Source organism: Varanus komodoensis, unplaced genomic scaffold (genome assembly GCF_004798865.1).
Source record: "Varanus komodoensis strain SLA01 unplaced genomic scaffold, ASM479886v1 scaffold4, whole genome shotgun sequence".
In the NCBI taxonomy this organism is placed as follows: Eukaryota; Metazoa; Chordata; class Lepidosauria; order Squamata; family Varanidae; genus Varanus; species Varanus komodoensis.
Genome location: NW_025335941.1, coordinates 51592210 through 51606395, shown reverse-complemented (window position 1 = coordinate 51606395; position 14186 = coordinate 51592210). Strand labels below are relative to the sequence as shown.

At 44.6% G+C, this 14186-nt stretch overlaps 1 protein-coding gene across 3 annotated transcripts in view; it reads left to right on the top strand.

Moving 5' to 3' along the window:
- The first annotated feature begins 7973 nt into the window (after positions 1 to 7973).
- Positions 7974 to 14186, top strand: part of GRIA4 (glutamate ionotropic receptor AMPA type subunit 4) — a 276464-nt gene continuing 270251 nt past the window's right edge. For 2 of the 3 annotated variants that reach the window (XM_044442476.1, XM_044442478.1), the window contains exons 1-2: positions 7977 to 8064; positions 9204 to 9362. In XM_044442476.1, coding sequence (XP_044298411.1) covers positions 7977 to 8064; positions 9204 to 9362 — 247 coding nt within the window. Of the gene's footprint in view, positions 8065 to 9203; positions 9363 to 14186 lie in introns of all 3 variants that reach the window. The other variant, XM_044442477.1, reaches the window with a different exon arrangement.

Below are 14186 nucleotides of genomic sequence, written 5' to 3'. Positions count from 1 at the left end.
TCTAACATTTAAAGCAGTTACATTCATTATACTATCTCATTAACCCTTAGAACAATAATGAAATGTAGCTCAACATCATTATCTCCATAACGTGGGTTCTGAGTTTCAAAGATTGTCTAAATGCCAGCTAGTGAACGTGGAACTTGCAACCAACTCACAGCTGTTAGCTGTTACATCAGTTCCCACAGGGGAAGGTATGTACATGCCTGTTTATGGGTAATAGCTAAACAGTAAGTAATCAAATTTTAAGTGGCTTTGGTCCAACCCCAATACGGGTGCAATTGTAAAAACAAGCACTGTATTGTAAGGGCCCATTAAATTCAATGGTTCATCATGCAAATATTTTTAGGACTGGGTTGTCCAAGGGATATTCTGAATGGTTGCCCAACAGCTGTGGAACTGCTTTCTCTTGCAGAGTCATCAAGAATTAAGCCTGACTAGATCTGCAAAGCAATTCTAAGGAAAGTTAATAAGAGGGAGAGTAAGAATAATGGGACTGCCTAGCACTAAGATTGGAAAGGGTAGCAACGAATGGATGAAAAAGGTCATCAGATGTATGCACATTTCACTGGAGACCAAGGCCAAGTTCACCCACACTTTTGTATTCCTGATCACTCTGTAGGGGTGTGACAGCTGGACAGTGAGGAAAGTTTCCAGAGAGAGAATGGATGATTTGAAAATGTGGTACCGGAAGAGAGCTGTGGACATGCCATGGACTGACAGAAAGTATGGACAAGTGGGTGCCAGAGCAATTCAAGCCAAAACATTCCCTGTGTTGGGAGGAAGGGATGGCAGCATTCCCACAGGTGCTGACTCAGGTGCAGAGGATGAGGAACGTCTTGGGGAGACTGGCGATTTTTTATTTTTCTTTTATTTTCCCATTTATTTTCCGATTTATATCCTGCCTTTTTCCTACAAAGGGCTCAAGGCAGCATACATCATTCTCCTCCTCCATCTTATCTCTACCACAACAACCCTGTGAGGTAGGTTGGGCTGAGAGTCTGTGCCTGGCCCAAAGACACCCACTTGGCTCCATGGCCAAACGGGGACTAGAACCCAGATCTTCTGAGTCCCAGTCCCATGCTCTTCACCACAACGCCACACTGGCGAGCATGGCTTAGCTCAAGGTCTCGGGATGCAATAGGAGGAGGAGGTGATTGGCTCAAGGCCAGGTGCCTTGCTGTGCTGGACACTTCATGGGAATGGCTTGGACATACAGCCAGTGGAAGGGGCTGCTGGAGATGAGGGACTCCCAGATGCAGACTAGCCCTCTCCCCCCGTGCTGAACCCCACAGTAAGGCGAGGGCCCAATTCGATGGGCAGCACACAGAGAGGAGGTGTGCTCGCCTTCAGAGAGCCCCTCACAAAGTGTTCAGGCACAGGCATGTTCATAAGGAAAGCTTCTGGAGGGAATTACTAGATGGGGTTCAACAAATTGCTCTGTGCAAGTTCAGAGATCCATTTTGCGTGAACTGCACTGGAAGCAATAAAGAACGTTGCAAGGAAAATGCTCTGTAGCTGGTGTGTTTTTGAAGGAGGAACCCTGACTCACAACTCCCTGGAAGCAAAAATGTCATAACTGAAGCTATTCTATTTTGGACACATCCCGAGAAGGCAAGATTGACTGGAGAAGACCATCATGCCAGCAAAGTTGAAGGCAAAGGAAGGGAAAACCAAATATAAGATGGATTGGCTGTATAAAGGAAGCCACAGCCTTTAGTTTCCCAGAGTTGCACAGAGCTGACATGCAACAATAACATTTAGAACAGTTGCTGCTGCTGCTGTTAGGCAAACCCAGAGTGGAACAGATCTTAGTTTGATACAGCAATCCCTCCAATAAATTTATATTGTTATCAGAGCTGGACATACTGTGCTTTCCCTGTCTGAGTAAAGCCATGCCTGCTAGGACTCCTAGGTGTGGTTGCTGACCTCTTGAGAGTCCATCTGCTCTCTTCCCCTGAAAGAGTGGTGCTCCCCAGCCGGGGAAGGTGTCTAACTTTGCCCCTCAGTCAACTCCCCCCCCCCCCCCCCCCCCCCCCCCCCCGGCCTCAAGCTGTATGGTCTGCAAAGTTGAGTGCACATTAGGAAGGTCTGCCCCCAGTGGCTAAATCTGTTACTGCAGGATTCAGCAACACAACACATTTAAAGTAATTAAAATTCACACTTAAAAAAAACAAAAACAAAACAGAATGAAAACTAATCCCAATGTGCACATACCTGGGCCCCCCTTAGGATGCATGCCAAGTTTTAGGTTGTGGTGCTGTAGTGTACACAGCCACACCTTGTATTTTATTATTATTCAGTCTAGTGTGTGGTGTTTTGCAGAGTACAAGAGGGCAAGGTCTGTGCCCAGAGAACCTTACAATCTAAAATTAAACAGGGGAAACAACAGAGGACATGAAATGAAGTAGAAGCAGGGCTACACGTGGAAGCCACAAGCAACTGCTCTGCCCTTGGTCTAACAACAGGCTGTGCGGCAGTACTGCATAGGAAGAAGAGGTGGAGCACCTTTGAGGAAGAAGGTGAAGGAAGAGGCATGTACTTGGATGGAGCTGCAGGAGCAAAGACTGGGACACTGATATATTACACGATGAGATACGGAATGGCAGCAGTGGTGGGCCTGGAGCTAATTTGAAGTTAAGGACAGGGTGGTTGGATTGGCTCTGGAAGTAGATGGGGAACCAGTGCAGGGATTTAGAGAAAGGCATCACAATCAAAGTGATGAAATAGATGCCTTGCATAAGAGACATGAACCAATTTAAAAGCAATTACCTCTTTCCAGAGAACCCAGGGAATGATATGAGTTACTTCCGAGTTCATTTTCGAAGTTTTAACCTGTGTACAGTGAATGCACAGGTGGTGGGGAGGGGCTGACCAAGCGGCATGCTTCCCCCTTTTGCCAATGCACAAGTTCCTGATCAGTACGCTGGGGACAAAGCTTGCCTTTCCAGGTGCCTTAATTATACATGCACTTAAAAAGTTTGAAATTGTGTCTTTTGGACACAGAATTTTCAGACACTCACACAGGATTTTTCTTGGCTAAAGCAACAATAGTTAGATGCATGGAAAACAGTTTGTAGTGGGCTTCCTAGACAATAATCTTTCCCCCTTACAGTCCACTAATATAAAACCACAGTGAACAGCCACCAAGCAGGGGTGCAACCCAAGAACCAGCACAACAAACACAAATGTCAAGTCTGCTCAGGAAACAATGTTGCAAGATCTAATATTATCAGCCACATCTTCAGGCCTCATTCAGCCAGTCATTGTCCAGTGTGAGGTGTGCATTCACCTGCATACAACAGAGAGGTCCTCCCCCCCCCCCCACACACACACATAAATGGACACACCTGACATCAGAAATGGAAATATTGAGAAGTATCTGGGATTGATTAGCGACGATAGATTTGTGTCCCACCACAAGAGTTAGCACAGCAACTCCAAGGTGATGATGTTACCACCAATTAGTCTCTTGTGAATGATCAGTATGCCCACGCACGTTAAAAGCATAGCTCTTGTGTACAAAATGCATTCTTTGCACTGTCACAAAACTGCCACACACTGTACTACTTGCATTTGACCCAATTATTTGCACTATGTCTTTGCACCCATGTGTTAATAAATATACTTTCCAACCGGGGACCACATGTCATGAATCTGATGAAGTGGACTCTAAAGCATGGAAGCTTATGACAGAATTACCGTGTTAGTCATTAAGAAGTCCAATTTGCTGGTTCCCATGGTGCTACAATTTAGTAGGAGCAGATATCCATTTTAAGATATCCACTCATCGCAGGCTAACCCAGTGCCTATTGGGTCCTTTGCCTTGGGACATGGCACGCTCACGTACTTCCAGATGAGGCTTCTGCTCCACAATTATTCTGCTTCACCCACAGAATTTTATGGCATAGTCGGAACTGTGGGAGTCATACCAGTTCTGTTTTCCAAAGACTTCCACTGTCTTTTTCCTTACCATAGAAAATCCACAAAGGAGAAAAAAGTGTTACAGTATGTCTTTTGCTAACAGCCCTCCATCTGGAAATACCCATACTTAAAACCTACTGCTGCTTCATCTGGAACTGAAGTAAACACATTCTTCTCAGTCTCCACTCACAGCAGTATTTGTGGCCACCAGTCAACACACCAGTGCTGAGAAAATAATTACATTTTTCAGATGTAGGAAGAAAGCTGGCCAAAGGCTTTTTATTGTTCTTTAAGTCTTAATTCTAGCTGCACAGTTTTTGCTTTTTTAATGTTGTGCTTAAAAAGTCCCCCCACGTGGGTTTTGTGTGTGTGCCAAAGAATAAACTATGATGGAGTTGCGGGGTTATTAAATCCCATGAAAGTGATGTGTAGGTCCAGGGCCTTTTAAAAAGGTGGAGTCTAAAAGGAAAGTTCCCATTCTGGTGCCATCGGAGAGTGGTGTGATCAGCAGTGTTGGCTCCCCCATTCTCAGTGTAGATTACAGCTTTACAGAAGTGATCTTCCTGTAGACCACAGAAGGAGAGATTTGCCGAGATCCCAGTAAAATGATCAGCCCATTTTTACAAACCTACATATTAAATTCAAATACACTTTTAAAATCATGTCTAGCGTGGAAGTCAGCTAGACTGCCTAAAACGATAAGGTGCATTGTGACTGCAACAGGGAAATACTATTTTCCCATTCAAAACAGGGATCAAATGTAAATAGTATGTTAAATGAACCATACCTATTGAAATTACACCAGCATTAAAAACAGTTTTGTGAATTTGCACCATCGCTGGCATGGTTGCTTCCCAAAGTGAGGCTTAAATGCATCTAGGACAAGAAAATCTTAATTCCTATGCTAGCAGCCACCAACTTAGGGACAGCACCCAAATTATGGTGGCAGGTGAGGGGGGGTACCTTAAAGATAGGAGCTATCTTAATAACATTCATAAGCCCTCTCACCAATTATATATCAAAATCCTTCAAAAATTGTATTTCAAAGGGCTGTTTAAAGGTGGGTGTTGTGACCAGTTTCAGAACTGTGGGGAACAAAGTTTGGCTGGGGAAATCCTAGAAAAGAGAGACAATTACAATGTACACAATTACATGCCTGGTGTTAATTTTTTTACTTGTTTTAATTTTTCAGAATCAGGTCTTTCCCAAACGTCTTCAGTTTTTCTTCTCCATGGAAATTCTTAGAATGAAGGTTATGATGAAACAGGCATATCACATTTGCATGCTGTAGATTTTCTTGAACTTCTTCCTTTGCGGGTTTCTTGTCACATATGAGAGCTCTTAAAATAAGTCATATGGAGGGTTCACATGCCATTTGGTGTGTTTATATCGCAGGTTCTCTGAGCAAGTGAGTGGCCAAATCCCCATTTGAATTTTTGTGAGCTTTCTTCACTTCCCTTGGGATTGCTTCATTTTCAATGCAAAGATGTAGGTTTCTTCCACAAAGGACAGGCACTCTGCATATGCACAAAGGCAATTCCAACTAGGAAATAAAAATGGTAGAATTTGCAGATACTAAAATTTGCAACCTCTCTCCTAGAAATCATTTCAGTATTCCTTACAACTGCCCTGTATCTAAGCATCATCCAATAGGAAAAGGGTGAAAATGTCTTGACTAAGGAATTCATACCTACAGTGAGAGATTTATCAGGGAGTTCCTGGTTCATAGTTCACACTACATTGCATTAGGCCAAGCAATGGTTTCCTGATTCACCATATTGGTCTTGTTCTGTGATAAGTGTCTGTAGATATGGAACACATGCCCTGGTAGCGGTGGAAGAAGCTCCACTGGACTTCTGTTTGATCATTTTAACTTCCAAGGAAGGCCTGAATAGCTGTATGTGTTGAGGGCTTCTGTGCACATTGATTTGGGCAGACTTTGCTTCTTCCTCTCATAAGGATATACAGTGTGAAGGTTCTTGGTCCTTCTGGGCCATTTGGAATGAGAAGTGCTTGCCAGAATGGCCACCATGTTGATCATAGCTGGTTACAAGAGATTCCTTTTCAATTACATAACCTGGCAAAGCTAAAAGGAGATTGTCCAAGACCTGAAGGACAAAGATGAAGAAAGATCTTGAATTCTAAAACAAACCCACCCTTTGAATCCTGTTTTCTTCTCCAATGTCAGTTTCATAGCAGGCAAACTGACCAAGCGCAGGGAAGTCACTTGGGCCAAGAATCTGAATACAAAGTAGTGCTGGGATCGGAGCCACAAATACCAGATCAAATATTTGTTCCCACAAAACACACTAAAATACCCTTTTCACAGAAAACAAACTGATGATGATCACTGAAAAGCACCCACACTACAAAACCACAGAAAGACAGAAGTAAAACACAAGTGACAACCAGGCATCCCACAAACACAAGCCCTTGCAAAATATACAACCCTCACCACCATACGAAGAAAATAAGAGCAAAATATACAGCACACACACTCACACACGGCAACACCCACCACACATCAGTACCAACAAACCAGTTAACATGCGCACACTACAGTTAAGAATAAGCATCGCGGAGCACAAAGAAAACACACGTCTCCCTTCTCACTGCTTTGGCGGTGATGATGAGAGCTATAATGTCTATTACATTTATATCCTGCCATATACTGTGCAAGGAGCACAAGGCAGTTTACATAATCTCCTTCCTCTTTTCCACTGTGTCCTTACAACTATTCTGTGAAGTAGATTAGCTGAGAGTTCATGGTGGGCCAAAGTCACCCAGTCAGCCAAATCTAGAACCCAAAGAGTCCCAGTCCAGGAGGATGTTCTCTCTCTTGTCTTTTGAGCAGCTGCTAGGCATTCCCTAAAGCAAAGCTGGCCAGTCCATTTCTTTCCCAAGTCAGCCTCTGGGGGTAGGTGCAGGTGGGTGGCAGCTGACCTTCCTAGTTCTCCAGCAGAAACACACCTTGGGGAGAAAATAATCGGGGAGAGAATTGCCCGGGGGGACCCTGAGGGAGGTGTCCCCAGGCACAGTGGTGGTCAGAGGCACCATGCTGAGGGGTCCCAGGTCTACAGTATCCCCAGGCCAAGAGCGGGACTTGGCTCTGCAGGTGGGAATGTGCCACCTGAATCACGCGCATTTCCAGCTGGGCCCCTTCACACCCTCCCCTGCCGGCAAGGAAGCGCGGTGAAACGAAGGGTGGCGAAGTGCACGGCTCGGCGCGCACGTGTGTACCTCATGTGTGAACCAGCCCTTTGCCCAGTGACCCGTGTGGTCTAGAAACGAGCCTCTCCGGACGGAGGGCGCACACGTGCGCCGGCTGGAGCCATCCCCGCACTCGGGGCGCTGCGGGGGTCGCCCTGCCCGTTGCGCGCCCTCTGCACGGATCCCCGTCCCCTGCGCGGTGCTAAGCGAGGACGGGGGCAAAGGCGGCGGAGAGAGGACGCACGCCGCCGTGACGGTGGTGCGTTTGCGTGCCTGCCGAGGGGAGCCGGGGCGGGAAGGAAGCGAGGAAGGAGAGAGGGAGAGAGAGAGGGAGAGAGAGGGAGGGTTGTGGCGGTCGGAGCAGGAAGGCGGGAGGAATAGCGCATGTCTTCATCTCTGAGCGCAGCCAGTAGACTCCTCTCTCCCCGGCACCACCACCAAACTCTCCACCATCTTTTGCATGTGAAACATTTGCAGCCGGACAGAAACCTCTGCCAGGGCTATGGAGACTGCGGGAAAAATGCGCCTCGGCAGGATGGCTTGCTGAGGGAGCGGAGGAAGGCGGGTGGGGAAAAGCCAGCAGGCGAGAGCGGAGCGAAGGACCAGGGGGGGGACCCGAGAAGGGAGGGGGAGGGGGACGAGCACCCACCTTCTTCTCTTTTCTTCCCTGCCCCATTTTAATTTTTCTCCCCCCCAATTTCGTGTCCACCCCCCCCCCGCCGCCTTCCCTTCCCTTCCCCATCACCACCGCCGCCACCACCACGTCCTCAATGCCTCTCTGAACAACATCTAGAGAGAGAGCGTGAGGAGGAGACCCGGGGAGGCAAAAGAGAAAGAAGAAGATGAGGATTATTTGCAGACAGCTTGTCTTGTTGTTTTCTGGCTTTTGGGGACTCGCAATGGGCGCTTTTCCTAGCAGCGTGCAAATAGGTAAGCGCTGCATTGGGCTGGGAGAAGAGTCGGGGCGGGGGACGGAATGCAGGAGGACTAGAGGGCAGAAAAAGTGGAGGGGCACAGGAGGAGGGGGGAGGTCAGAGCCGGGCCCCGGGGTCTTAGGGAAGAGCCCCTCGGTGTCCCCTGGCCACCCTCCCGTGTACGTGTGAAGGCAGGGATGGGGCGCGAGGGGGTCCGGGAAAGACGGCCGTGCTCTTCCTCGTCCGCAGGGCAAGGAGACAGATGCGTGTGTGGGGTACAGTGTGCATGCAAACTTGGGAAGATGCCACCCCACCTCGACCTGCATCGCTTCTTAGATTAGTACAGCCTGCACGTTGCAGTAACCTATTTGCCATGGAGCCTTGGCGTGGGGAGGGGGGGGGGAGTTGTTTTCAGCGGCTGCCGCTGCCTTGTAGCCTTTTTTTGCCACTACTTTGAAACTTGGGCATTTTTAGTGCTCTATTTCTCGTGCATGTGCGTTCTCTTTGCCCCATTCCAGCTGCCTCCTGCTCGCCCGTCTTTGGATGGGACGCAGCTCTTGAATCCTTTCCAGTTCTCACTGCATCATTTCTCATGCACTCTACAGATGCTGCTAATAAAGGCGAACAGCTCCCTGCCTGCCCATAGGCTGCAGAGGGACAAAGTTCATTGTGCTCTTCTTCCGTACAGATTATTCTCGCTGCTTCCCAATGTACATATACATCAGCGCATAAAGGGGGAATGTTTACGTGTGCCTGTTATGGTGTCCTCTCTCCTGTGCCGATATATCTGTACATAGGTTTCAACAGAAGCACCGTTGTGTTCAATCTGCCTGCCACTTAACATCAGGGAGGGCCAATTTAGCAATGTGCTCCATGTTAACAGAGATGGAAGCTAAATGATTTCAAAGGTCACTGTCATTGTGGCAGAGGAGATTTAAGAGATGAGGAAAGCAAAAATAAAGGCAGCTTGGAGACCCCACTTTGAAAAACAGGCACTGGGACCCTAAAAGTCTTCTAAGCCTCATACCTTCATGTTCGTAAACATGGATGTGTTATTCAAAGAACCCAATGAAGCTGTTTACACTACAGTGGCTGGCATAAAAATAATCAATTGTGACATTTTTTTCTCTTCTGCTATCATTTATTTATTGGTAGGTGGCCTCTTCATCAGAAACACAGATCAGGAATATACTGCTTTTCGGTTAGCAATTTTTCTTCACAACACCAGCCCCAATGCATCCGAAGCACCTTTCAATTTGGTTCCTCATGTAGACAACATTGAAACAGCAAACAGCTTCGCTGTAACAAATGCCTGTAAGTAACAAATAGTAACAACAACAACAATGTCATTTTGCTAAATTACGATCAAATAACAGTGAAATTACAATGAGAATGCATAATTACGTTCCTTATTTATGTCTTTATTTTTTAAGTCTCGGTGCCCTGGATAGATTGAAACCCCTGCTTGTTTCTATCCTTGGTGAAATCCCTTAGGCTGCCTTGTACTGACTAACTGGATATGGCATTTACTTTAGTGTTATTACTGTAGTTTCTTGCTTTCTGGTTTCTATGGTGATGCATTTTGTAGTTGTTAAAAAAATGACGGTCTTGATCAATTTAGCAACCTCCACAATCTCCTCTGTATGCCAACAGGATGTGGCATGCCTTGTCTGTGTTTGGAAGGAGTCTCCAGTATTTTCAATCACAAGTGCTTTCCAACGGCTAGAGCAGAAAGGAGGCTGTGGAAGCAGCGGTGTGCAGGGATATATTGTAGTGGCTTGACACTGCAGTTGATCTGGTGATGTCACCTGAGGCTGCCCTGCTCCTATATTCTGGGTTGTAAATGTCTCTTATCATCTCGTAATGCATACATCCCGTGGATATGTCTTCGTGCATCCATACATTGGTGCCAACTCAAGTTAGTGTCTGATCTACTTGAGTGCACTGACCACCCCAATTGGAACTGTGCCCCCTTAGATATGCACTACTGCACAGATACACTCATTCCAGAAAGGATGTTCTTTCAAATTGTGCCTGAGCAAGAAGAAGCAGAAGCTGAAGAAAGATACCTCTGAAGAGCCATTTGCAGACTTCCAGCTTGCCAAAACACTGAGCTGTACATATTTGAAGTTGAGAGCAGAAAGGCACGTAATTCGTTTCTCTGTTTCCCTACATGCAGCCTCAGTGAACTGTTAACTTTACAGTATTAGAAGCACTGCATCACAATGCAATGCCTCTTTCTTTTACATTTGGTTCCAACATTTTGGAGGAAAAATAGGTTCTTTTGAGTGTTATTTCTCCAAAATTTCCTTTCCCCCATGATTAGTGGTGATTTTCTGTCCTTCAACAGGGAATTTCAAAAACTGTTGCTTTGAGAATGCTGAAGACAGCAGCATATTGCAGAAGATTTTACTGGTGTGCTTCCTTAAATGTCAAAACATGCACTTAAAAAAGGCAACAAATGAGCATTACCAGATTAATATCTAGCATGCTGTTTTGCATTGAAATGTCAACATGCATTTCATAAGCTTGTTTCAAAAGAGAACCTGTGGAGCAGCCATTAAGTGGAATTGGAGCGATTTCTTTAAGTTTTATATGACCTTGCCTCCTTGCTTAAGTAGGAAAGTTTTAGAATTCATCAAGTATGCTGTTATGTGCAAAATGATTTATGCTGCATAAGTGTGCGTTCTTATACTTGTTACTGGTATCAGTGGAGGAAGGGTTTCTGCTAAGGGACGCCTCATTGACAAGTGTTGCAGTCTTCTCAAGGGTTTTGAGGCACTGGGCATGGATTTCACAGCTAGAGCTGACACTGCATGTTTGCATCTTTGGGGTGTTTGAGAACCTGGCTTTGCACCCAGTCATATCATCTGCTTTAAGAGAGCATTTTAACTTAAGGTATCAAGTAATTCCTATAACAGAGCATTTAGAGCTACCATGAGATTTAAAGGGACAGTTCTGATGCATAAACACACATGCACTTTGGAAAACAAGTATAACTCTCAGGATTCAAAGGTTGTGTACTTAGAAAATGTCTCTGATGTGAGCCAAGCTCTTAATGAATATGGTCTCTATTCCTTGACTTGCATGTGTATAGGTTCAGTTTTTGCCATCCTTTAAAACCAGTTTTACAGTTCTAACCAGATAATAAGGTGAAAAGTTGTGTCTCACAGTGAGAGTCTGAAGGGAAAATGCATGCTTTATTCAAATGTTCTTTCAGGGACTTGTATTCTAATCATACTTCCAGTGACATTTTTAATCCCAAAGTTGTACATTGGGGGCATGATGCTACAGATGACATTTATGTTGGTGGCAATTTCAGCATGTGCTAAACACTTTTCTTTAATTGGGGGGAAATTAAAAGTATTCAGCGTTGGCTAGAAGGTTCTTTTTAAAGGTAGCTATTTTTGTTTCTTGTGTATGGTTCTTGAAAGTTTTTTGGGAGTGGGGTAAAGTACTTCAGTACTGGAGAATTTTAAAAACACTGCCTGTTAATGAAGCATGGACAAACTGGCTGACAAATGAACATATCACATGTCCCTTAAGCTACACAGGAGCAGAATCCTGCAAAAATCAATTGTCTGATAGCTGGGGGACATTGGTTTCCATGTGATTGCATTGGCTGGGTTGACAGAGGCTTCCAAAGCACAGATGTGTGAGCTGTTCTAACCTAATTAAAGATCCTTATAAAAACCCAGCAATTAATCCTGTGGCAAGGCGGCCTATGAACCAATCTGACTATTTATTAAGCATCATTTTGAACTGGCTTTTGGATGGAAGAAGAAGAGAAAATTCCAAGGAATTCTGTTTGGAACACACGTAGTGTGTGTGTGTGTCCGTGTCCCAAAATGATACTGTACAAAAGCCTTTCAGCTACTGGACAGAAATGAATATTCATGTGAGGTCAAGTGTAAAGATCTAAGGCATGATCAGCTTGCCTTATGTCTGTGTTTCATTTTGCTGCAGAGGTTACTTTTTGAAGCTGTGGTAACTGAAGCGTTTTGAGGGATTAGGGACAATAAACAAGGAAGATAAAGCTCAGATCCATGCCGAAAGAGGAACTATTGCAATCAAGAATGATACAGTAGAAAAATGTGGAATCGACTTGATTTCTCTCTCTCTTTTTACTAGAATACCCTGATACATTAGCTGCTTCTGTAGAACCAGGATATTTGATTAGACGCACTTACAGGCTTTGTTTGGGCTTTATAAGTCTTATACTAGTTCTTATTTGTTTTGACTTTGTATGGGCCCCAATCTAAGGAAGAACAGGTAATTTAGCATATAGACTCTTTTGTGGTTCAATAAAGCTGACATGATTAATGTTAGTTTAGGTCTCATTTCCTGTTTTGTGTTGGGCTTTAAAAAATTGTACTGTGTATTTTCTTGCAAGTGAGAGAAAACTGTATTTAATTAAATAGAGCTGAAATTTATTGCTAAATATGGACCATACACAGCTTTAATCCCTGAAGTAATACAAACCATTAAATGGGGTTCAGGGCTGTAGTGACTGGCACATGGCATTTAATTGGAGTTTTCAGCATCTAAAATAATTTTGGTTTTTGATGGTCTAAATTTTGTATAGGAGAATATATCTTCTACTTTTCTAAACAGAATGAAAGCTGGAAAATGAAGTTCATACTACACTGATACACAGCTACTGTAAAACCAATTTTTCTTCATTTTCTTCATTATTTGATGACTTTTTTAAAGCTGGCAATTAATGAAGCTGTACAGGTGCGACAAAAACATGTTGACCTCCAAGTATACCAGTTTCTTTTGTGATATTCCCAGAAACTATGTTACAGAAGCACTGGTGAAGAGATAGTCTTGCAGTAGCCTGAAGAGGACAAAATAGATTGAGATAGGATACATGTAGAATTGTATAGTCAACATTTTCCTACTTGAATTATTTCCTTAAACTTCCTAGTTCTGTTCATATGCTACAGACACAGTTTCTGTTCTTCTACTTCTTCCCAGTCTGCTTTCCTTGGTAGATCTTCTGTTACTGGTTAATCAACTTTGATGTTAGAATGAACCAAAGGACATTTAATATGGGAGACACACTCCCTGCGGTTTTCTTTGCAGATAATAGTCAGGGTATTTGTTCCTTTTTTGTGCGTGGGGTGGGGGGGAGTATTATTAAAGCTTGGTTTGGAGAGGTCATATAAAGCAACAAATTAATAATACATAAATAGGGCAGATCAGTCATTGCACATCATAATCATGGTATGAAATAGTGAGCTCTACAGGATCAGATCAGCCAAATAGTTCGCTACTCAGTGTGTAATCTGACCGCACCAAAGTGCTTGTCCCGGTTTGCTCCCATCATCAGTCTAGGGTAGTGCTGCTGAACATCAAACCATCGTTTTGCTCCTGGAAACCCCTTGAAGGTTTATCTTCTTGGGAGATCATTGTGATGAGCCCTTTGTGTGCACTTGAACTCTCACTAGTGAAAGCATTGCTGCAGATGTGATACTCGCCTCAAAAATCTCAAAACCTGAAATGGAATAGTGAACAAGAAACATGAGAACCATTGCATGGTTGTGTGACTTGGTGGCCTGATCCTGGTTCCTTGGAGCACAGGCAAATCAATACAGAGGAAGAACAATGGTGCGGCATTTCAGAACACGGTGCTTTGCTGGTATCATAGAGGTGTGAACTTGGTGTTGCTGATGGATTCGTAACATATTGATTCATTTATTAGGTCTATATCTCACCTTTTTTCTTACAAGGACTCAAAATGGTTTACATCATTCTCCTCCTCTTGCTTTTAATCTTCTACCTACAACGACAACCCCGTGAGGTTGGTTGGGCTGAGAGACTGGCTGGCCCAATGTCACCCAGTGAGCTCCAAGGCTGGGTGGAGACTAAAACCCAGATTTCCTCAGTCCCACTCCCACACTCTTAATGACTACATCACACTGGCTCTGTGATGTACGAATCACATACGGCATAATATAGGCAGATATCTGGGCCCCTCATTACAGGAAGGATATAGCCAGGTTAGAGTCAGTGCAGCGTAGGGCCACAAGGATGGTGGGCAGATTGCAGGGAAAACCATATGAGGGAAGACTGAGGGAGCTGGGTCTTTTCAGCCTAGGGAAGGGAAGACTCTGAGGGGATCTGTTGGCGACA